Genomic DNA, 25467 nt, shown 5'->3' with positions numbered 1-25467 from the left:
AATATATAATCAAGGAGCAACACACACAAAAAAAAAAAAAAAAAAAAAAAAGAACAGCACGAATCAAACAAAAGGGACGGGTAATTATTTCGTAAGATGGCGTCTGGAAAACTGGGTTGTCAGCACGCAGATAAATGTGGGTCCACTCTTCTACCACATGAAGAGGAGCGCATAGAGTAGGAAAGTTATGATTTCCATAAACCTTGGAACAAAAACTAAGTCAGAATTTTGGTGTCACCTGATGACAAGGAGGCAACGCTCAGAAATTCAAGTTATCAGCGGGGGGGCGGGGGGAGGGGGCAATGAAAGGAGTACACAGTCAAGGTCGGCACTCCCAGAACCAGGGTAGTGAGTCGGAAGGTGAAGGCAGGTTTGCACTTCAGTCGTGGAGAGAATATTCCATAAATATCGATTATATCAAGTTGCTGGTAGTACTGCTCAAATGTTACCTACCTATCATTATGGACCATTCTATCTACTTTTTCCATCAATCACTACGAGAGATGTGGAAATATCCAACTGTAACCTTGGGTCTGTCTGTGTTCCCTGTAGGGCTGCTGGTTTTCCTTTGTGCGTTTGAAGCTCTGTCAGCAGGTGAATATGCACTTAGAAGTATGGTTTCTGGGGCGCCTGGGTGGCTTAGCGGTTGGGCGTCTGCCTTCGGCTCGGGGCGTGATCCCGGAGTCCTGGGATCGAGCCCCACATCAGGCTCCTCCGCTAGGAGCCTGCTTCTTCCTCTCCCACTCCCCCTGCTTGTGTTCCCTCTCTCGCTGGCTGTCTCTATCTCTGCCAAATAAATAAATAAAATCTTTTAAAAAAAAAAAAAAAAAAAGAAGTATGGTTTCTTCCTGAAGAACTGACCCCTTCGTTGTTATGAACGTCCCTCTGGCCCTGGTGACACTCCTGTCACAGTCTCCTTCGACAGCGATGAGGCCACTGTCTTTCCGCGGTCAGTGTTTGCAAGATGTATTTCTCCATCCATTTACCTCCAACCTGCTTGTGTCCCTATATTTAGACCACATCTCTTCTGAGCAGTACATAATTGTCTAAATGGATTTTTTTTAAATGTCTTTTAAATGAAGTGTCCAATCCATATACATTTCATGCGACTATGGACGCGTATGGTTTAAATTTACCACTGCAGCCTGTTTCCTATTCACCCTCTTCTTCTTTCTTCCTTTGCACGTCCTCCCTTGCTCTTTTGGATTGATCAAGTACACTGTGACGTCTTTTTATCTGTTAGCTTTGTCTATTACACAGGCTTAAAGGCGCTGGTGAGAGATGAGGAGGCACAGCCAACGAGGAGCGGAGAAGGGCACTCTTACTGTCTGGACGCTGGCCCCACAGTCAAAGTGCCCCCAAGCTGTCCCATGTTACAGGAAGGACAGCGGTGGTAAGTGCAGCTACACGGGCCAGGCTCCGCGCTCTGGGCCATGTCTCCAGGTGCACATAAGACACCCCCGGCCCTCGCCTTCTATGTAAGCCAGATCACAGCCAGAGGGACTTCACAACCTGCAGATGACGAGCTGACAACAGAGCCCATTCCTCTCTTCTCAGACGCTTACACTGCAAACACGGCTACTCACAGGGTTCTCTTGAAAGACACTCAAACATTTTTTTGGGACCTAGTGGAGCTTTAAAACTCTTCAGGGGTCCACTTAACCCCGACAGATAAATCTTCAATGCGTTTCTCCAATGCCCCAAAACTGCCAGATTTCCCAAGGCATGTCCGACCACACTTAGGATTCCAAACCTCTCATTATGAGAACCACCGCTCAACAATTGTAAGCAAGGACTACTCATCAGTATTTTAAGATAAATGAGGGAAGCATAAATTCCAAACACGCAAAGAAAATCCACATTGAAGTCTATCCTTACTCACCACCTACATCCCCTTCCCTCCTTGGTCTTGTCGCGTTGCGAGAAACAGTGTTTGGGAGACCTTTTGAGGTAGTGGTTTGTGAAGAAGGCTGGTTTGCAGTTAAAGTCCATGCGAGCCGTGATCCCAGCTGCTGCCGAAGACAGTCTCCCACTCCGGGAGTGTGATGAGGCTGTCTGAAAGGAGGAAAGAGCATTTCATATCTCCAAACACCCAGGCTACTCACTTGAAAGACAAACCACTGCTGGAAATTCTGCTCCTGTTACCATAGTGGATTATGTCATGTCAGAAATCTGAGCTAGGTGAGTGACGTCGCCCTACCCAGATCCATCAACTGATCAGTCCAAGGGCTCTCTGAGACCTCTAAGCTGGTGTTCAGGCTCTTACTGGCACCTCCCACATATTTCTTAGCATAAAAATCAAAATCTGTTTGACTTTCCTTTACAAACACATAAGATACGTCCTTCATCTAAAACCACTTTGAAATTCATGACTAATTTTAACTTCAAACTTTATACCTTTCGTCCACTCAGCATTTGTTGAGCACAGAAGTTAAAAATCTGGAGTGCTGTCCCCTCTTCTGCGTGCTCACTTGTCTCCCAACATTTGCAGTGCTCAACATAAAAAGAAATACCGTAATATGCAATTAATTCCAAAAATGCACAAATGTAAAGTCGAAGGCAAAAGCACAAAGGTCAAGACAGCTTTTGACGATTTGGAGAATATGAAAGCCGCTCTCTGAGAGGTGCCTGAGTGGCTCAGTCAGTTAAGTGTCTGCCTTCGGCTCAGGTCATGATCTCAGGTTCTGGGATCGAGTCCTGCGTGGGGCTCCCTGCTCAGCAGGGAGCCTGCTTCTCTCTCTCTCTGCCCCTCCCCTACTTGTTCTCTCTCTCCCCCCCTCAAATAAATAAAATCTTTCAAAAAAAAGTTGCTCTTTAAATTCTAAGAACCCGACAGCTGATTTCTGAGGACATATGTTTTGACAACCGCAACAAAAATATCGCTTCCCAGGACTGCGCCACACAAACGAGCCTCCACGGGGCAGACTGATTTACGCCCGGTGCCACACTGGCGGGCCCGTCTGTCACCCACCGATGAGGTGAGAAGGGAAACAGAAACTGGAGAACAGCCCTTTCTCTTTTATATCTTCAATAGGAAAAAAAAAAGTCATCAATAGCACTTGTTACATTATGACTTTCAACACAATTCTGAATTTAAGAGAAAAATTCTAAAGGACCACTTCAGTTCAAAGTTCTCTATAGTTTTTTTTTTAAATATCAAAACAATTATTCCAAATTCTAAGGTAAAAATGACGGTCTGTTCACTCTGAGCCAGAATACAGGTCAGAGATTAGCTCTCTAGAACCTCTTCTGCCGACTTTCTAGAACACCAGACTGCATCTGTAACTCTTGTGTGGTGCATACATTCGAGTTTCTAGTGTATTTACGTCACACAATAATTTCCTATGATGCCACTTCATGGCAGTCTGCTTTAATGGGATTGCCAGGAATGAACCACACATAGAAATATGTAAAAAGACAAGAAAAGCAAAGTTCCGAGTCCGCTACTGTGTGAGCAGCTGTTTCATTCCCAACCACAAACTGTATCTCCTGAAAACGTGATGAGATCTGACAGCACGTTAACCATGCGTTCCTGGAGCTCCTCATCTTAATGCGAGAACTACACGGCGTCACACTTCTCAGTCTGAAAAAGATCTCAGCACTTGAGGACAAGACAGCTCTATTTTAGTTCACTTATTTTTTAAATAATTCAATAAAGAGAATAGCACACATCAGTGAAGGGGACAATATTCACTGAGAGATAAGTATGGGAATACAGCAAGGGAAATGTCAATCAGTTACCTCAAAATGAAAGGCCCATCCTGTCACACTTCTGAACTAGGGCCTTTACTAATATGTACTTGCATTAACAGGTTAAGAGTAGACCAAAAATCATTACAGTCAACCACGAGGAGAAGTGGGAAGAGTTCCCATCTGAAACAGAGTTTTTGGAAAGAATAAAATCCTAAGAGGAAGCCCATCAGACACAGTGCCTAGAACATTCCTGGCACACACAAGGCTCTAAAGAGACTTTCAGTGAACACACAAAATGCCTGATAAAGCCTGAGGATTCTTCTGTTTCAACTGGTTAAGCGATCTGTGCGTGCAAGCCGGATTTACCCTGGAAGGAGAGACTGTGGCGTGGGGGTTGGGCCATTTAAGGCGTACACACTTATGCTGCTGACACCACTACTTCCCATGCTGCCAGCGCTCTGGGCCGACGGGGTGCTACGGTCCTGGTAGTTCAGCGGGAGAGTCTGAGGCCTGGCGTAGTAGTACGGAGTCGAATGAGCATCTCTTGGTAACGCTTGAGCAAATAACGCAGCATAGCTGGAAACCTGAAAAGGAAGTCCATTAGGAATGCAGAGGCATGGGGGTACCTGGGTGGCTCAGTCAGTTAAACGTCCAGCCCTTGGTTTCAGTTCAGGTCATGATCTCAGGGTTGTGAGATCAAGCCCCACATCGGGCTCCACGCTCAGTGTGGAGTCTGCTTGTCCCTCTCTCTCCCCCTACTTGTGTGCTCTCTAAAATAATTAAATAAAATCTTAAAAAAAAGGATACAGAGATATAAAATTACAGAATACTTCCCAAATCAATAAAGATAATTTATATTCAGATTTTAGTTCTTTCTGTACTTGATTTTGTACTCAGTAAACAATAATTTAATAGTCATACTTTTGAAATATGCAGAACTGATAAAGTTTCAGAAAGTTTTCTAAACTCCAAAACTGCCACATGGTCTGACAACTGAACAAGTTCTTCCAAATCCAAGCAAACTAAAGCCCAAATAATCACTCAAATATTTTTGCAGGTGTGGCATTATTCTAAAATCAAAGAGGGCTCATTACTCAGGCAGAGGCTTTCAACATAAACAGGCCTCTTGCACCCACGCTCCTGTCCCCGTAGGCACTCAGGTCTCCGTGGTAGAGCGCCTTCTCACACGAGACACTCTGGGCTCACAGCAGCCAGAGAGCTCTTCCCGACACTGCATGTGCCAGAAACTGAGCCCGCGTGACAACCAAGTTTGCGCTGTCATGACAGTAATTAATGTTCATAATGCCATCTGAAGACACAAGAAAACCTGAACGGTCCTCTAACTTATATAGAATTATGCAGCTGTGCTCCTATTAGTAACTTGTGAAAACTGTTTTTATGCCCTATTCCATGGGACACTGTTATATCTGAGGTAATAATGTAACTCTGGAAAACATCTTAGGGACAAGCAGTGAGTGCCCTGTCTAAAGAAAGGAAGAGGGGCTCCTGTGTGGCTCAGTCAGTGAAGCGTCTGCCTTTGGCTCAGGTCGTGATCCCAGGGGCCTGGGATCGAGCCCTGCATCGGGCTCCCTGCTCAGTGAGGAGCCTGCTTCTCCCTCCGCCTCTGCTGCTCCCTCTGCTTGTGTTCTCTCTGACAAATAAATAAAATCTTTTAAAAAAAGAAAGAAAAGAAAATCTCTTGACTTTCCATGACTACCAAGAAAACTAGACAAGTTATTCTTTTCTCTATGTTCTTAAGTACAGTAGCCAATTCCTATCACAATTTGGTATAGTTGTCCCAATAAGACACTAAGTGTGCTTTATTTAAAAAGGCCCTGAAAGCCCGGGTGGCTCAGTCGGTTAAGCATCAGACTCCTGGTTTCGTCTCAGGTCCTGATCTCACGGTTGTGGGATGGAGCCCCGCGTCGGGCTCCCTGCTCAGCGGGGAGTCTGCTTAGGATTCTCCGTCTCCCTCTCCCCCTACACCCCCAGCGCAGGCTCTAAGATAACTAAATCTTTACATAAATCTGTCCCTCTCTTCGTCTCTCTAAAGTAACTAAATCTTTACAAGAAAAAGGCACCGAGCTACTAAAACAGAGCCTCTCACCTTGTTCGGCTGCTTGCGTGGATCCTCACTAAGGCTTAGCAAGAGGTAGAGAACTGACCATTTATTTTTCAAAACTCCCTGTTTGAAAAGAGAACATTAAAAGAACAAGTTTGCACTACTCTCCAGTTTTATCTACCTTTCTCCTAAATTATCCTTATTTCCAAAACAGAAATGCTTTTGGTTAAATTCGCATGGTAACAAGTCAGTGTTCATCTTTCAGGTGCTGCAAACAGCGCTACCCAACAGAAGGCTGCAAATGACGTTCTCAGGAAGTCACTGCCCCTGAGCACCAGCTCCAAAGTCCCTAATGAGAACATGGTTTTGAATCACCCTATTCCGGTTCCGGAAAAACAGCAATTCTCCCCTTAAAATAATTCTTAGGATAACCAACTTCCTGGACATAGTGATTATAAGAAAAATGCCATCATAAAACAGGTGAATGCTCCCCCCCTTTATCAAAGTGCCATTTAGGCCATAAAAGAGCATTATAGAAAGGGGAAAAAAAAAAAAGGAATTCCAAAGCACACGACATAAATCTCAGCATCATGCATACCTAAACTCAAGGCTCTGAAGTAAGAGTTGCCAGGACAAGTAACCCCCAGGTTTCTATGTAAGGTTATCGTATAGATTTCATTAATTCCCAACTGTCTACCCGTCCACCCTGATTCACAACCATTAACAGCAGCCCACCTTCAATACATTTTCCCCACATTTACAGAGTATTTCTACTCTATTCATATGGCCTTACCTTTTAGAGTACATAAATGCCTTTATTTACAAAACTATGGGATCGTTATTTACTTTACACAAGTTCCTCATTATATAAAATATTCCTTGAAAGTTTCTTTAAAGAAAAAACTCATCTCACATACTTAACTTATGGTCTAACTTAAAAAACTTACACGTAATTTTCCAGAAATAATAAATTCGCCATCCCCAACAGAGTCCTCACTCTGGTGGCAAAGAGGCAAATGAGCAGATAGACTTTGGTGGGATACATGACATCTCAGACATGGGGGTGGGTCACTCAACTGGCCCATCGCTTATGAAAGGACCCCCAGGGAGGACAGGGTCTCCTAGAAGAAAGGGCGACGCACATGCGAGGAGGGAGCAGGCAGGGCCTTTTCAGGAACCGAAAACAGATAAACCCAGCTAAAGCCAGGCAGGAGCAGGACACTGAGAATGGAATGGAGCAGCAGACAAAGGGGTCTCCTGTGTGGGACCAGGAAATGGGACAGTGGACGCCTCTGAAGGCCTGACTGTACCGGCTGACAGTCCCCAGACGCTGGACTGCAGAGGAGACCAAATGAGATGCACAGGAAACTGCAGTCATTCGGGAGGACACAGCCAAGGGCCAGGCAGGCCCTCGGTGACCCAGCACCCACCCAGGCGCCCTTCACAGCCTCCTGCGGGCGGGCTCCGGGCTCCCAGGGCTCAGATGATCCCTCAGGCCCACCCGCCCGCCTCCAAAGGACCACTCCTCACCGGATCCCATCTCCTTGAAGGGCCAGGGGGCAATCAGCTAACAGCCCTGCCGCTTACAGGAGGCCCACTGGGGACTTCCTCCACACGTCATCTCCTGCCATCGGCGCAACCACACGGGGACACAGGCTTTATTCTCTTCGCTCCACAAACGACGGAAGCAAAGGTGAAACCCTGAATCACCTACCTGCATCACAGAGCCATACGCTGAGACGCAAACCAAGGTCTGCCTGATTCCAAAGGGGACAGAGGAGAGGCACGCACACCTGACAGGAACATTTAACAAGACTTGGGGACACAGAAGACATGGGGAGAGAGGTGGAGTCAACGTGACATTCAGCTTCCTAGGTTTTGGCAACAAACAACGTCATCATTCACCAAAAGGAAAACACAGAGGAAAGAGCAGAGGTGCGCCCGGGTGGCTGTGAACGGACGCCTGGGGGTACGGAACAAGACAAGACAGAAGTGCTCCTTTCGGGGCGCCTGGGTGGCACAGCGGTTAAGCGTCTGCCTTCGACTCAGGGCGTGATCCCGGCGATCTGGGATCGAGCCCCACATCAGGCTCTTATGCTGTGGGCCTGCTTATTCCTCTCCCGCTCCCCCTGCTTGTGTTCCCTCTCTCGCTGGCTGTCTCTATCTCTGTCAAATATATAAATAAAATCTTTAAAAAAAAAAAAAAAAGAAGTGCTCCTTTCGCATCTGAGGGCGCCGAGCCGCAGGCCCCTGGGGGAGCTTCCTGAGGCGTGTGCGGGTGCGGATGCCCCACAGGCTTCGGGAAGACAACGTGAGCTCCACCAGCGCAGCAGGAGTCCTGGGTTGGACCCACCGCTCTCGCTTTAAAAACATAAAGACAACACACAGGGTGGAGACAGGGGAAAGTGTACAAGCGAACAAAACCGTGCACCAATTCCGCAGCCGGCATCGCTACAGGACGGGGCGCCATTTCTGTTAACAGAAGAGCAGCCTGAAGAGCATCGGACGCCGGGGCTGTGCGGAGGTGTGCACACAACAGGGAAACAGGGACCGTCGCCAGCGAGGAGGCCTGAGCGACTGGGGAGGACAGGACTCCCCAGAGCCGGGGAGCAGGGCATGGGGAGATGGGGGCAGGAGCCCAGGGGCACCGTGGAGCCAGCGCCAAACCACTGCCTGGCAGGAGGGGAGGGACAGCCCAGCCTCACTCCCCTCCCACCCTGTCAGCTCCACGGGAAGCCGAGCAGAAGCCACAAAGCAAGGGAGCCCAGGGGCTGCCCCCCACAGCCCTCAGCCCTCCAGAACCCAAAGCAGGGCACAGAAGGGGGTGTGTGTCCAGAGCGGGGGGCATCTGCTGGGCAACCGGGACAAACAACTCCAGCATCACAGATGTTTTAGATGCTTCTAAACCACTTTAGACCCTGTTATCTTAGATTCTGAAATCTAAGGAACCCTGATTCCGACCTGAAACTTCAAACATACACATAACTTGACCCTGAAATGTAAGAAGACACATTAGGGCACCAAAACATCTGGAGGAACATCAAAGCAGGTACTAAGTCGTGCCGGGAACACAGGCTCACCTCCAGCATGGGCCGGCCACCCCCCGGGCCACACCCTCACCACCTGCCCCTTTCTCCTGGCACGCACCACAGCGCACTTGCTGCACTCCCCCCAACCCTCCTCCTCTAACTCTGTCAGCCACAGTCCAGCCTGCAGCCCAGAATTCCTGGACCCCTTCCCTGACACTGCCACACCGCACCAGACCCCTCCCTCCACGCCCCGAGTCCTGCCCACACCTCACACAGGACGCACAGCCAAGAAGGGCCCTCAATGAGAAGAGAGGATAAAACCTCAAAACCAGGAACTACTGCTTTAGCAAAAAAATGACACAGCTGTTAACCTGCACATATTTTTCTAATTTGTTTAATTACTAGTGTTGTACTATTGTGTCCTAATATCATTCATCCTGTTTCAGCCATGCAATGAACCAAGCTGGTTTTGGGGGTTAGCCCTAGGAAGCTGGCTGTCTAAAACACTGTTTAGGAATAAGCATTCAGTGTTTCAAACAAAATTTTGGAAAACAACCATTTTAAATTAGAAACAGAGAAAAACTTGAAAGACTTAAGAGTTTAATTACTAAGAGCCTTGGGCACAACTCAGTAATAACCACTGTACTGATGAGCAAAGCATGAAACTTCTGTGGATCCCTCTTCTCTATGACAGGGACAGACGGCTGGATGAACTACGCTCCTGTACTCAGAATCACAACACTCTCACCCTATGATTCAGTTAATGTATTCGTGTCCAGGAGGGCAGTTTTCTATTTAAAAAAAAAAACAAAACCACTTGTGTGCAAGTTATCAACATCCAGTCACAAAATGTTCGAAATCAAAATCTTTTTCAGTTATTCACTTTACCAGCACCAATTAGGGTCTGATATCAGAACGCTGGCGCATACCTAGAAGACAAGCTCTCGCTGTTAGCTGCAGTCAAGACTCCCACCAGCGTGCTTCCTCCCTGTGAGGGAACGGAGCCTTTTGTACTCTAAACTCAGCTGTCCAAATTCCGATGACTCTCCCCGTGTGGCTTCCTTTACAAGCAACATGCCATTAAATACAGCTAAAACTTAACTCTTATTACTGAAAAGCTCTTAAAAAGCAAACACAATCTACAATTAAAACCCATTACCCAACGTAGAATAGTGAAATGTGAGACAAGTCCCCAGAGGGGTCTGACAGCCTCGCCCCCCGAGGACACGTGGTACCTGGGAGTGCAGCTTTCTGTGCAGCTCTGAGAACAGCGCAGCGTCCGCTTCTCGTCTTTGCCGGATAACTGAAAAGTTATAAAAGAAGAGAAACGTGTTAACCACGTATACCAAAATCCCTTTTATGATCCTGCTTCACCCACGGTAACAGGTAACGGACGCCTGAAAAGAATCCTGAGCTTAAGAATCGAAATAACTCGCCAATAAGTGACATTTCAGCTCTACGAATTTGGTCAATGCATTTAATATCTGACATCTGTAAAATATGGACAATACGGGGCTGGAACAAAAGAGTTTATGAGAAAGTCAGCCAAAGTAATAGAAATGATGGGACCTTTTAGATTCTGCCTACAAATATTAATAAGCAGTCCAGTGAGGCCAACTACCACCAGCTGAACTCGTTAATGTTTACCTGGAAGGAGAAATGTAATAAAAATACCGTGGGAATGGTAAATTCAAAGGGCAATAACTAAAACGTTTATCATTCATGACAGCCTGACTTGAAACCACACATTGCAAGCATTTCTGTGAACATGGACAGCAAACACTAGTAAACGTCTTCAGATGCCTGCCCTACACTCACTAGTTTCCCGAAAGCCATAGTAACACGTGAGGAGGCCGTGCTCTGATCCATTCTGTGAAGGATGAGGCTGCACGCTGGGCCCAAGCCCCGAGGGAGGAGACCTCACGCACCCACACCTACAACACTGCGCACACCAGCTGTGCTCGCGTGCCTCTCATAGGAGTCCCGCCGCACCTGCTCCTGGAGAAGAGGCACCACCTTCCCCATCTGGCTAACAGTGGCAGGACTGGTTTCTTTTTTTTTTTTAAGATTTTATTTATTTATTTGACAGAGAGAGACAGGCAGCGAGAGAGGGAACACAAGCAGGAGGAGTGGGAGAGGAAGAAGCAGGCTCGATCCCAGAACGCCGGGATCACGCCCTGAGCCGAAGGCAGACGCTTAACAACTGCGCCACCCAGGACTGGTTTCTTAAATCTCATCAGCCAAGTTCACTCAGCTCTAAATGCTCCAGCTGGTTTGCAAAAAGACAGTAACTGGCTTGATGGCCAGTACTTTTTCATACAGGGTCTTGGTATCATGTTCTGATCTTACGAACCACATACCACGAGTTTCATCATTCCAATCACATCTGCACTGTCCAGTCATCCTATGCAGAAAAGTAAAGCTACCTTTAAAATTTCCTGTTACTAAATGCATTCAACTAAACTAATGCAATTAAAATTTAATATAACTTACTTCCTTCTAAAACATATAAAAATACTCCAAATAAATCATTAAATTAAGCAAGAAATGTTCTTTCTTAAGAATGAGACCGACGCTAACTCATCATGCAAAATAATCATGGGACAATAAAACAGTAAATAATACAAATAAAAATAAACAGAATATTCACCAGGAAGTGAGGTTTTATCTATCAGATTGCAAAACAAATCTTTATGTACAATGTACCCCACTTGCTAATGTGAAAAATTAAGAAATCATTAGGTGTTAAATTTTGTCACACGTGATGAGTTTGCAATTTGTTTCAGTATAAAACATACTAGCACTTTACATTTTAAATCAGCCATATAAAACAGAAAATGATTTTTGTGGTATTTCAGAGGATAGAACTACCCTAATTCAAGCAATGTACCAAAAACTGTAATCAAATATCAAAAATATTAAAATGTAAAAACTGTAATGACATATGGTAAGTCAGTGGTGACCGTTACTGAGAGGAACACTCCACCGACTGCAGCTGGGCCACTCAGAGGAGGGGGACTCCGAGAGGGGTGCTGACAGCAAAGGGTGCCCAACAGAAGCGATGGACACCTGGTGGGCCAGGCAGAAGAGGCGTGCTGTATCAATACACAGCAAGTGTTACTTCAAAAACGCAGAAGACACACACACACACACACACACACACACACAAGCTACGCTGGCTGCAGCTTTCTTCTTACAGGAAACCCCAAGACCTCCTTGCAATATCCACTCCAACAAGGTCATTGCCGGTTCTGCAACTCCTGAGCTTAGACACTTTTTTATTTAAATTCAATTAGCCAGCAAATAGTACATTAGTGTCAGACGTAGTGTTCAATGATTCATCAGTTGTGTACAACACCAAGTGCTCATCATATCACATGCCCTCCTTAATGCCCACGACAAACTGTATTTTTAATTACTACCTGTATGCGTGATATGCTCACCAGGAGGCCTTGAAATGTAAATCTGCAAAGGGAATGATCTGTTAATATAATACCTAACAGCTGGAGTTGTCACTAACAATCCAAAATGTAAAATAATCTAAAGTCTGAAATACAAAAATGATCTAAGATGTAATAGTCATCAGGGTTCAAGAAGAGTAGTGTTGCTATATTCAGTTTTATAGACAAGAAATGTAAATAAAAATAAGATTTTAGAGGTTAATAGCAGGATAAATACTCCCGTTGTGCCCCTTCCATAAATAATACATCGTGTTCGACACCACCAACGGATGGGTCATTTCAGAGCCGCCCGCTCATCAGACCCAACCATGCCAAGGTGAGGATCACCAGGAACTCAAGCACCACGGCCTCCCCCCTGCAGGGCTAGGCGGCTCTGCAGCAGGCCGCGTACAGACCACTGGTCAAACGCAGTCAACGACACACCAGCTGGGGGTTGGAGACTATGCCATGAAGAAGGCATCATTACCAGTCTGCCAACCCAGTCAGAAGGAGGTCCGAAACCCATTCCGTCTGGGCAGGTAACAGCCAGGCCCCAGCAGGGAGACGCCTAACCCTCGTAGCAAGGCTGGCTCTCCTGGCAGCCGAAGCTGGGTTGGACAGCCCAGAGAACTGTGACGGGCAGGCCTCCGGAGAAAAGCCTCCAACTGGCATGAAGAGAAATTGTTGTACGTGGGTCCTTCTGTGCAAAGCCTCCCTCCCTCAGACAGTCCCAGAGCCACCTCGCACAATCAGAGAACACATCAGTAACCCAGTGCTAAGAAATGGAAAGCTTTCCTCTCGGAGGTAATGATGTCTAAGAAAGCTTTCAGTATCTGCTCAGAATTAAAATGTTCACAACTTCTAAAGTACTAGAAGTCTGGATACTGACCCTCGACAGAAGCAACACTGAGCTGTTTACTGCCAAGAGAGTGTTCTAGGATATCTGGTCGAAGGTGCATCATACTGCAAACCACGCTCTGCAGAGGAGCTCACATGAAGCCCTTCCTCTCCCTCACTCTCACATTATGCTGTCACATGGTTTCATAACAAGCCTCGGGGCGCTTGGACGGCTCCGTCGGTGAAGCATCCGACTCCTGATTTCAGCTCAGATCATCATCTCAGGGTCCTGGGATCGAGCCCCGCATCAGGCTCCATGCTCAGTGGGGAGTCTGCGTCTCTCCCTCCCTCTGCCCCTCCCCTCATGCTATCTCAAATTAATAAATCTTTGAAAAAAATAAAAAATAAAACACGTCTCTTGCACTATGTTCTAATAAAAGACACAATTAAGTTGCCCGTATTTTTAATGCATGTTTTTATATCCACGTAACAGCACCTGTCGCTGCACTGTGCCTGGAAGCACACGTGTACATATGTATGCATATACACGCACGTACACAAGTTCAAGACTCCTACACAACGCAGCACCGAAGAAAAATACGTACGTTCTTTCTTGATTTTTTCAGCTACAAGAAATTCGTCTCTTTCAACAGTCGGGGCAAAGTTGCTGCCAATTACTCGCACAGCGTACTGGAACTGCTGGGCTACGTCAGCTGCAAGGTGAACACAAGGACACAAGTTACTGCCAGTCAGGGTAAGCTCTGAGCACCTCATGTTTCCAAGTGGAGACGGTGGACTGGGCACATCTATCAACCTCCCACCTTCCTCAAGTTTTAACTGAGCGGACAGAGGAATTATTAAGAAACCAAAGCAAATGAATGAATAAATGAAATACGGTTCCATAAAACAGAAAAGGAGACAGCAACAGGGCCACAGTCTGAAGAATCCTAGGAGACAGACAATGAGCTGGACCGATAATTACTGAAAAGGAGCAGGGAAAGTCACAGCCCAAACACAGTACGTGAGAAGCAGACCAGTTCCAGAGAACTCCCGAGAATCCCCAAGGCTGAGTGGCGTCCACACATACGGAAAACCAAAGTGGGTCTTGGGAATGGAAGTGAGCAACTAACATAACAGACCGCGTCTGCACCTCGGCTTGAGAGGAGGGCTTTAAACACGGCTGTCTGCCTCCACTCCCTTCAACAACGCCGCCAAACTGAGAATAAAGAATTTTGTGTTTTTGTTTCTACAAAAGCAGAAACCCACAAGGGCAAAGAAAACAAGGCAGAAACCACACCAAAGAGAAGTCAACCAGTGTGAGAAGCTGGAAGGCAGACCGACTGGCGGGAACTGGTTCAAGACAGTGAGATCTGTAATTCAAGGTCCGCTTGGGAGGGGTGGGGGCGCACAACACAAACGCCAACAAGAAACTCGGTTCCCTCTGCAGAAGCCCAGGGAGGCTCCGCGAGGAGGGAACTCCACAGCTCGGATGACGTGAATGAACCGGGGCAGAAAACAGACTCCTGGGTCCTCTCCCCCTTCCCATTCACCCAAACAACCACGGAGGACCTCACCCAGGCAAATCACAGAGGGTCTGGCTGGGACACGAGGACAGCAAAGGACATGAAGGGAAGGTAGCAGACTGAACTTACAGATCCCAGCCCTCCTTCCCAGACACCGGGAGCCGATATCCCTACACGGCAACACTAGCAACACCCCCTATCTTCCCACTGAAGCACAACCACCCTGCAAGGCACACCCCAACCTACACCAGGCAAAAACCGTTAACAAAACAAAATCCCCAGACAAACCCACAGGCACCACGGGCAGAAGTGCCTTTCTCAGTCATCGGAAAAATGAGCAAAGAGAAAATGAGTAAGGATGCAGACCTGAGCACCCCAACAAGCCAAGCCTAACGAAGCCTAAGTGATGCTTACGGGACGTTGGGCTCACCAACAAAAGAAGGCACGTTCTTTTCAAATACACATGGAACACTCGCCAGGACAGACTACACTGGGGTGACAAAACAAACCTCATTAAATACAAGATAACGAAAATCACTATTGCAGAGTGGCAGAGTGATCTTTCTAAAACATAAATAATATCATCATTCTGCTTGAACGCTCCCAACACACCCAGAATAAAACCCAAACTCACAGGACAGCCTACCCGACCCAGTCCCGCCACTTCAGCAATGCACCTCCCGCCTCTCACCTCCCAGCTGTTCTGGCTACACACCGGCCAAGCCTTGCAGTCTTGCCAATCCTTGAGCACACGACACCTGCTTCCAACTCAGACCTTGACCGTCTTCTCCCACATCTTCCTGGGACTCCTTCTACCACGTCACTTGGTTCCCTATTTAAATGTCACCTCCTCACACTGCCTTCCCATCTCAAGCACACCCAAACACGCACACACGCAGGGCAAGCACATAGCACAGAATGTGTTCCGGACTTGGTGAATACAAAGGGGGGAAAAAAGCAAAAAGAAATAATCAAGAGTGTTTCTGTGGAATCCTAACATTAGCAAGTAGTTTTAATTTTCTTCCTCATACTTCTCCACACTTTTAAAGTTTTCTAAGTAGTAAAATATTAATTTTATATATATTAAAAGTGGTATTGGGGTGCCTGGGTGGCTCAGCTGGCTACGCATCCAACTCTTGATCTCAGCTCAGGTCTTGATCTCAGGGTTGTGAGTTCAAGCCCCACGTTGGGCTCTACTCTGGGCATGGAGACTGCTTAAAGAAAAAAAAATGTAGCATTGAAAACTACTTGCTTACAAAGGGGTACCTGTAAAACTACGCTACTTAAAAAATACTTTTAGATTCCCATGATCCTGAGTTCTACAAAAAAGTTTACTAACAACCTGTTCAAATACCTCAGACTAATATCTCCGCTCCAAAAGTTTCATTAAGTTTTGACTTTTCTAACAAACACTCAAACCTCCTCCACACCAGAAGCACGCTCTCCCCACCCCACCCCCCACCCCCGTCTCTGCACGAAGCTCCTGTGGTCCCGTGCAGCATCTCACCCTCACCTCGCTGGCCACCTTCCATTTCCCCATCTCCTTGTCAACCAAGTTTGCCATCTATCTTTCTTGCTGATATCAAATGTTTGAAAACCCATCTGCTATTTTTAAATAAAACCTACCTAAGTTCCAAGAGTAGTTGCAGAGAATAGGGACTATTAAATTCACAGTGGCAATTATTCTCTATTTAGTGAGCCTAACCATCAAAGATTAAAAAGCAAAATACCAAATAATGCTGACTACAAATTTCTAGTTTCATATTCCCCAAATCCTATTCCGTTTCTAGAGTCCAGCCGAGCTCAATCAGTAACTGGAGGAATAATCCCGAAGCTCCTACTCTATGCCGAACACCATGGGCCCTAAGCGCAGAACAGACAACAGTGGTTAACAAGGCAGTCTTAGTGGGGTGCCTGGGTGGCGCAGCAGTTAAGCATCTGCCTTCGGCTCAGGGCGTGATCCTGGCGTTCTGGGATCGAGCCCCACATCAGGCTCCTCCGCTATGAGCCTGCTTCTTCCTCTCCCACTCCCCCTGCTTGTGTTCCCTCTCTCACTGGCTGTCTCTCTCTGTCAAATAAATAAATAAAATCTCAAAAAAAAAAAAAAAAAAACCACAAGGCAGTCTTAGTGAGAATCCAAAAAATGAGACAAGTCACTGCACAAGGTGATTAGTCTGTGGTCAGAGCTGCTCAGAAAATGAGCAGGACATCGCGACAGCAAATGACAGGGAGGACCTCGCGGAATGGCCTCTCAGGGAAGGCCTCTCTGAGGGAGCAGCGCTGACAGGGAGGAGCCTGCCGTGTGAAAGGACATGAGAAGATGCACAGGGTTACTGTGTACATGGTTTCTCAAAGGACGCCAATGCCACTGGGTTCTAAAATCCAAATCGTAAAAGCTAAAGTCATTCCGTTGAGACTCCCAGGGGAGGAGGTCCAGGCTGTAGCTCTTTGATGATTGGCTCAGTCCAAGATTAAAATATTCAACTTTTTTTTTTTTAAACCACAAAACACCTCAGGAATGTGTTCTGTCCCCACCTCCAATCTGCTCTGGGTGTCAGGAGCCTGGAAGGGAAGCCAGGGCTCCTCTGCCCAGCCTCTGAGAAGAGCCGTTTGAGAAGAACTGGGCACCAGTGAATTCAAGGACACACCGTCCGACAAGTAGCAGAGAGCGGACACTGATCACACACACGCTCTGAAACTAGAGGGTGTGCAGAACAAGCAGGAGGGGACGGAGGCCAGAGGCCATGCCAGAGGCAGGGGCCCGCACCGTGCTGCCTCGGCACGCAGAGAAATAAGCTGTCGCGTGCTACACAAAAGAACGGGAAGGAATGAATTCAAGACATCAGGTTCTGGAACCAGAGATGTGGGTTCCATCTTGGTCCTGCAATTCACTAGCTCAGTGACGGTGAGCAAACTACTTACTCTCTGCACCTGTTTCCTCAGCTATAAGGTGAGGTGTAATAGTAAGTACTCCAACCTCGCAGCATCACTGGGGCTAAATACACTAGCTCACAGGGCAAGCACGGTGCCTGGCATAGAGGAAGGACTGGAAAAACATTAGCTGATATTATTATTATTAATAATAATCTGAAAATGTCAGTTCCATGCACGTTATGTCTACCATAGCCATTAGAACCATAAATCAACAAAGCGCCCAGCTTTCAACTTCTCAGCAAGATAATCTGGTCTTCGTCTCGTAGATCACACATAGGAAACGAATGAATTCTCTTCCTCTGGTGTGATGAGGTTTCTTCTCTAGAAAGGACCATCTGGCCGCAGCCCAGAAGAGGGGCTGGAGGAGGTACGACACCAGGGCAAGAAATGCACCGGGACTGCATGGTTTCAATCTCAAATGTGAAGGCTCCAAGAGCACTTAGATGTGGGCCCGAGAGTTTTTAAACGACACCTACCTTTTATATCCCAAAAGGGTTCCATGCACCTAGATTAAAGAACACAACGCAGAGATGCACAGAAAGCCACGAGGCTCAGGGGAGTGCAAACGCTGCAGCTGTGTGCTCTCTCTCGAGGGCGTCCCAAGGTGACCAGGAGACAGTGAACGGACCGGGGCGGCCAGAGTCTGTGCCCTGCTGCCCCTCCGACAAGCAGACGCTGCCGCTACCCTACAGGACCAGACAATGCACCAGCTAGAGTTCAAGTGCGCTGTGGAGCGCCGGGGCCAGCCACACTGCGTCCCTCCACATGCGGGTCAAGTGACTGCAGGGTAGTGTGGCAGGGGCCAAGCTCCCACACACCTGCAGGATCAGAACCTCTGCACAGGGGGCCCACGAGCCTCATTCTGCATAAGCATCCCATGTAGACCATCCAAAGTGACAAGGTGTGAAGACTGAGACACAGTAAGATACACTGCAGACACAAGAGGTACACTGCCCAGCCACCAGTGACCCCCTCCCCCCAACCCTGTTATCTGGGTCTCCCCTGAGCCACAGGTGATCCGATGCTCAGCTCCAACTGAATGAAAAGCAATGCTCCAAGACAAAACACAAATAAAAAACATTGCTCTAGATCTGTGGGTCTCAAACTGTTTGGTCTCAGGGCCCCTTTACCCTCTTAAGATTGAGGATCCCAAAAAAGGATATGTTTATTTATATAGGTTAAATCTATCAATATTTACTGTATTAGAAATGTAAACCAAGATCACTTTTACATATTAATTCTTTTTTTTTTTTAAAGATTTTATTTATTTATTTGACAAAGAGAGAGGCGGCGAGAGGGGGAACACAAGCAGGGGGAGTGGGAGAGGGAGAAGCGGGCTCCAAGCGGAGAAGCCTGATGTGGGGCTTGATCCCAGAACGCCGGGATCACGCCCTGAGCCGAAGGCAGACGCTTAATGACTGCGCCACCCAGGCGCCCCTAATTCATTTTAAAATAACAATAAGCCCACTAAGAACAACTTTCAAATGAAGCCTAAAACTCTGAAATTTCAGTATGTTAACAGACATTTAGGGCACATTTCAACATACATTTACGTGTTAATGTCTAGTTAATATACAATGATTTCCCCCAAGTATATATAACCAAGGGAAGACCATACTTATTGGGAACTTCATCAAGAGTTCCTCACCATTTTTGGAAAATCATGACAGCAATTGCAATACCACTTGAGGCTCAAAAACCTTCCTCTGCCTGCACTGCGGCTCAGGACACACTCCCAGCACTGCTACAGATCAGGGTCTTAATCCAATGCACAGTGTACTGTCCTCATACCCAAGCATTTATGTTGAAACACTTACCGAATAAAAACTCCTGTATTTGTTATCCCTTGTTAGAAAGAGGATTACGAAGTATGAAAAGGAAAGTTGCCCCTGACAGAGGAGAAACACTGTAATATCAAGAACACTGTTTCCTAAGACAGAAATGACTACCCAAAGATATAATAAGTAAAATGTGCTCTGGGAGAGAGGCAAGGATATAGAAAGAATTTTCCAGTCACTGGCTGGCCGTATGCATTTCAAGCAAATTCTCAGGCTGGAAAAGGTGAGAAATAATGGTTATACTAACTTTATAAAAATGTCAAATAACATTATAGTTAGGTGCTTTCTTTCTGAGGGTCCCTGGAAGCCAGCTATTATAAAATTTTAAATACTTTAGGAAAAAATGATTCATATGAAAATCATATTAAAAATAACAAGGGATGCCTGGGTGGCTCAGCTGGTTAAACGTACAACTCTTGATTTCAGCTCAGGGCTCAGGTAATGATCTCAGGGTCCTGGGATGGAGCCCCACATCAGGCTCCAGGCTGGACATGGAGCCTGCTTAAGATTCTCTCTCTTCACCCTTCCTCTGCTCCCCCTAGCTCACTCGCTCCCACGGGCGCTTTCTCTCTCTCAAAAAAAAAAAAAAAAAAAAAATGTAACAAGTATCAGGGAGCCTGGCTGGCTCAGTCATAGAACATGCAACTCTAGATTTCAGGGTCATGAGTTCAAGCCCCACATCAGCATAGAGCCTACTTAAAAAAAATAAGAGGTATCAATTATTTTTCAATATCACAGCACTGAAAAAGCAATATTACAAAAGCATAAGGTCAATTGTTTGTAACATGACATTAGAAAAAGAACTAATCAAATGTTCTTAGTTATCAGATAAAATACCACTAACAAAAAATTTAACTGTCAAACAATATAAAGGCAGCAATTAATATTGTTCCTTTGTTCACTAAGGCAGAACAAATTAGAACAAGGCAAGCTATTAAATCCTTATAAATTCTTCAGTAAACAGCATAATTTGGAATTGTGAATATAATAATTGTTTGGCAATCCTGGCTGTTAAGAACAGAATAGGGAATCATCTTTAATGCATTTTATGATACACTTTATTCGGAGGATCCCCTTGGGATCTCACAGAGAGCCTATTCACTTCTTAATTTAAACACAATTCTAAGTACGGAGAGAGGAGGCTGTAGAACTTTGCGGAAGATAAGTGCTTTAATCTCCAGGAAGGGGTGAAACAGTCAAACAAAAGGAGCCTCAAATTTTTTTTTTTAAAGATTTTTTTAATTGAGAAACATCATGCTATCTCACAATGAGTGGCCTCCGAAGTCCAGCTGTGACAATGGGAACAGACAATTGTGTGGTTTGTCCCCGGAGGAAAGCTGAGGACCACCGGTATAATGAAAACACTGATGTTAGATTTAGTCATAATCAACATTTTTTTTAATAATACTTTTTATTATATCATGTTAGTCACCATACAGCACATCCCTAGTTTTGATGTAAACTTCCATGATTCATTACTTGCACACCATGCAACACGTGCCCTCCTTAATACCCATCACCAGCATAATCAACAATCTTAGCTCTCTTTGCACTTGGTCCCTCTCCCCAGAACCCTTCCCAGATGCTCTAGGGCCCCCTCACACCATTCAGGTCTGTTAACCTGTTAAATGTAAACATTTCCTCAGAGGCTTTCCCTCACTTCTTCCCCCATTACCCCACTCTATTTTCATTATGGCATTTACCACTAACATACATTTACCTATTTTATCACATCTCCTCCACTAGAACGTAGCATTTCCCAGAGGAATGACTTGTCTATGTATTTCTGCATCACCAGCACCTAGCATAACGCCTAGGGGTGGCAAGCCCAAAGATTTGCTGAATGAAACAGTGACAGAGTTAAACTTTGTAAAATGTAGCAAGAACCGTGCAAAGTTGGTGTAACTTAATAGGCCAAAAAAAAAAAAAAAAAACAAAACCTCTTTATCCCTTTACCTTTATCATAGAACATCAAATAAATTATGTACCTAATTGTCATGAATCATGAAAGGTCCAAATTTAGTCTCAGTATTTTAAAAGTAATCTTGTTTAAAGCCTTCCAGCAAAAACTGCACAATTTCTTTGCCGCATCATGGTGCTGAAGGAACAGTAACCCAGTTTCTTCAATTACACAGAACTCCTGCACGGTGCATCCCCACTCACCTCTCCCGCCAAAACAAATACCAAGAGAGAAGGAGCCGTGCCATTTTTTAAAGCACCGCGACCACATAGCGTCTTTACACACTGTCCAGGGCTGGGTTTGGGAAACAGTATCTGCAGGGTGAACTCTCCACGAGTAGCTTCATATCGAAGGCCACCGTCAGGCCTTAGAAGAAAAACCTGGCAGGTAACAATCGTATACACCCCCTGTGCATCCTACTCAAAGCGGCTAAATCTTCCTAAGGGGCAGGGAAAACGCTGCGGCTCGCCACCACCTGGCAACCCCCTTTCGCCGCGTCACCCTCAGCTTGGTCACGGCCGTGTGACCCGACCCAGTCCACCGTTCTGTCCGCGCCCTGCCCTGTCTACCCGGTGACTCTCGAGAAAGTGAACGCGCTCGCCAGCCGCCTGCCCCCGGCTTCACCCACCCGACCGCGGTGCGGGGCAGCGGTGACTCAGCCCCTCCGAGCCCGGCCTCCCTCCCGGCCGCCCGGCCTCCGCCCGGGGGCTGCAGCACTCCGCAGGCGGGAGGGCGGGCGCAGCCTAGGTCAGCCCTGCCCCGGGGTCGCGAGCCCCCGCGGCCCCCGGGAGGCCTTGGGGCCTCACGCGGACTGGCGGTCTCCTGGATGTGCCTCGGCCCCGAGCCGCCGGCCCAGCCCCGCTACCTTCGCTCCTGCCCAGGATCCGGCAGCACAGGTTCTGCAGCAGGACGTTCGGCGACTTCTGGTCCGGGGTCGCCATCCTCGCCCGGGACGGCCCACGGGGGCCCTGCAGAGCCCCTGACCTCGCCCGGCCGCCCGCCCGCCCCACGCCCTACAGGTTACCGACGTCCCAGACAGACTACGGCCCCGCGGGCAACGCCGGCGACGAGGCCGCCATTTTAACGGAACCCGCCGAAACCGCGCGCCCTTCCCACAATGCTCCGCTTCTTCCGGCGCTCGGGACCGCGCGTGCGCCGGCCTGAGAGTTCCCCGCTCCGTTTGCGCGCAGTCCCCGGACCACAGCTACCAGGCCTGGAGGGTTCCGGTACGGGCGCCCCAGCCGCTCGTTGCTCGAGCTGCTCTCCATGCTCCCGGTGTTCAGACCCCCGCCCCCCACACTCATCCCCGCCAGAGGGTCAGGAAGGCCCAGGCCCGCCCCCCCTACGCCCCCGCCAGAGGGTCAGGACAGCCCAGACCCCCTCCACGCCCCCCCCCAGAGGGTCAGGACGGCCCAGGCTCCCTCCACGTCCCCGCCAGAGGGTCAGTACGGCTCAGAGCCCCCCACATCCCTGAATACAGGACGGCCCCTGATTTGGTTGGTGCCCAATAGCACCTTTATAATCCAAAATTTTTTTTTAACATTATTGGTTCAAGTTGCACTTTTGGTGAAAGAAGTCTATGTAAAGGAGTACAAGGTTTTATGACTTTAACATGTGGCTGACGTTGACCCCGGCTCTCTCATTTTCATTAGAGCAGCCTGTGGTGTCCACCATCTAAGCCGAGACCCTTCTCCCCGGAAACCAGTCATCAGAGGACCACGGCAGGCAGATGAGGGCTGGGAGGACAGGGGAAGCCCTGAGGACAGTGAGGTCAATCAGCAGGCAGTTACCAGAAGGCATTTCAACTCCGTTGTGGAAGCTTTCACACCAAGCAGGGAGGAGCTCAGGCACCCTGGTCTAGGGGCCCAATCCACAAATTCACTGGTCAGAGATGTGGGATGCTGGCAGGCCGGAGCTCTGAACAGTCAGCCCAAGGGCAACACTTACTCCACTCTGGACCAAACGGTTTCTTTCCTAAGAATTTGGAATTAAAAGAGTGTATATCCCCAGAGGGCCTGAACCACCTCAAGAAAAACAGGCACCTTCCAACAATCGAGTGAGCTGAGCAGAAGAGAAGACTAGAGCCCATCCCTTCCCAGGCTAGAGAAGAACAGCAAGCCTCGCGAACCCGACCACCTGAGGCTTCCTGCTGGAGATGACGCCTTAACTCGAGTCCACTGAAGAAGGGCCAAACCAGAGTGTGAATGAGGCCATTGGAAGGCCAGCGCCTCACACCCAGAGCAGGAGTGCAGTGTCAGAGGCCAGCATGAGGCGCTAGCTGTCTTCCCTCCCAGCGGTCCTGCTGCGCCTGCTGGGTTCTGAGGTAGCAGAGTTCTGTCACAGTTCTGACAGCAACCCCAGAAGCACCTGAACCGTGCCAGGCACAGAGAGGGAAGGACACTAGAGGACGCCTGGCGCAGCAGAGCAGACGTGTGCTGGGATGTCCTGACCATCGTCCCTGACAATCACTGAAATTTATGGGAATGGGCCTTTGCTCTTCCAGTTTGAAGATGGAAACACAATCGGTGCACATGTAGCAGGATGTGCCAAGAATTGACAACTCGGGTATGAAACCGAGGACCCTACATTTTAAAGAAAGCCACGGAAAATGGGAGGCAGATGCCACCTCAGGATTAATAGGACATAGTCAAGCAGACATAACTAATTCTACAGCCATCACCCCGTCCTGGAATTCCGTCCACCGCTGGGCAGTTGACCATGGAGAAGGTGGAGGTTCTGGAGGTCCTGAGACGATTTCAGGGACGTCAGGACCTGCCCTGCCAGGAAACTGCGGAGGCCAGACGCCTTGCGCAGAGCCCTCAGGGAAAGTCATGCGTGCGTCCCACAGAGGATTGGCCTCAGATGCCCACACAGGGAGGGCATCGATGGCCATTCGGGGCTGACAGTGAGGACCACTGACAAAAGGTGTGGCCATGTGCGGAGTTAACCACAGGATGTTTAACCTCTGTCCTGATCCCTCTGTCCGGACTCCAATTCAGGGAGTTAGAATGAGCAGTGGGAGGTGAAGGAAGAGAGAAGGACAAACGTCACCTCCCGTCGTCAGGTGCCTTAGGCTGGTGAGGCCTGGCTGCACAGGGATGGGGAAAAGCCATGAGCTTCCGACTGGATCTGACACGAAAGCTTTGAATTGACCTGGACAGAATATTTTAAAAACTGAATAGGACTAAAAGGCCATGGATGCCTCAGGTGTCACTAAGGACAAGACTGGAGGGGAGCTCCCTAACCAACTGGGGCTGCTTGCCTGGAGGGTTCGACTGTGGCTGCATGCAGGACAGGCCAAGGCTCCCCTGTGTGCTCTCAGAGCCACTGCCTGCCACTCCCCGATCTGCCCCACATCCTAGAGGACACTGTAATGCAAGCTCCCGGGACACCTGGCCTCCTGGTATATTCAGCCAAAGGAGTCCCTGCTCAGAAACTGGAGGACAGAAGGAGACGACCAGAGGTTTCACCCTAGAGCCTCTGCCCCTCGCCTTGTCCACGCCAGCAGCTGAAGGTCCTCTATGGCAACACCTACTACCAGCTGCTCCTCCTTTCATGGTTCCAGCCTCCTCTGTGCAACTCACTCCCACTGGAAGATTTAAGCACGTGGGATACGGTAACATCAGCTCTCCTTACTGTATCTTCAACCCTATGAAAAGTAGCCACTTTCTACACCTGCTACTCTCAGTGCCTGACCACCTTCTTCAACCCCATATAACTAAGTCCCTGTATTGGGTCCCCCTGTAACTAAGTCCCTGCACTGGGTCCCCCTGTAACTCGGTCCCTGCATTACGTCCCCTGTGCTTAAATTGCTGGAGTGGTTTCTGTTTTGCATTGTCCTCACTATATAGTTCTTACTAATAGGAATGATCCCAGGGAAGAGATTCTCCATTGGGATTCCAGGTTTAGGTTGCTCACATGTCTGAGCTCAGATATGTTGGGATTTTTTTTTAAGATTTATTTATTTATCTGAGAGAGAGAGAGAGAGAGAGAGAGAGAGAGTGCAGGGCTAGGGCAGATGGAGAGGGAGAGAATCTCAAGCAGCCTCCATCCTGAGCGCAGACACAGGGCTTGATCTCACTGCCCCGAGATCATGACCTGAGCAGAAATCAAGAGTCAGATGCCCAACTGACTGAGCCCCCCAGGGGGCC

At 47.9% G+C, this 25467-nt stretch overlaps 1 protein-coding gene across 3 annotated transcripts in view; it reads right to left on the bottom strand.

Annotated features, from left to right (window-relative positions):
* Positions 1-22420, bottom strand: part of TUBGCP3 (tubulin gamma complex component 3) — an 89118-nt gene extending 66698 nt beyond the window's left edge. For all 3 annotated transcript variants that reach the window (XM_087864971.1, XM_045772881.2, XM_045772882.2), the window contains exons 1-6: positions 22182-22420; positions 13667-13774; positions 10020-10087; positions 5801-5878; positions 4060-4277; positions 1883-2055 (exon numbers count right to left, since the gene is read on the bottom strand). In XM_087864971.1, coding sequence (XP_087721097.1) covers positions 1883-2055; positions 4060-4277; positions 5801-5878; positions 10020-10087; positions 13667-13774; positions 22182-22257 — 721 coding nt within the window. In that variant the 5' untranslated portion in view covers positions 22258-22420. The remainder of the gene's footprint in view (positions 1-1882; positions 2056-4059; positions 4278-5800; positions 5879-10019; positions 10088-13666; positions 13775-22181) is intronic.
* Between the last annotated feature and the right edge of the window lie 3047 nt (positions 22421-25467).

The sequence above is a fragment of the Ursus americanus genome, chromosome 10 (genome assembly GCF_024610735.1).
Source record: "Ursus americanus isolate L20-20 chromosome 10, mUrsAme1.1.p, whole genome shotgun sequence".
Lineage (NCBI taxonomy): Eukaryota > Metazoa > Chordata > Mammalia > Carnivora > Ursidae > Ursus > Ursus americanus.
This window is presented reverse-complemented; position numbering and strand designations above follow the sequence as displayed.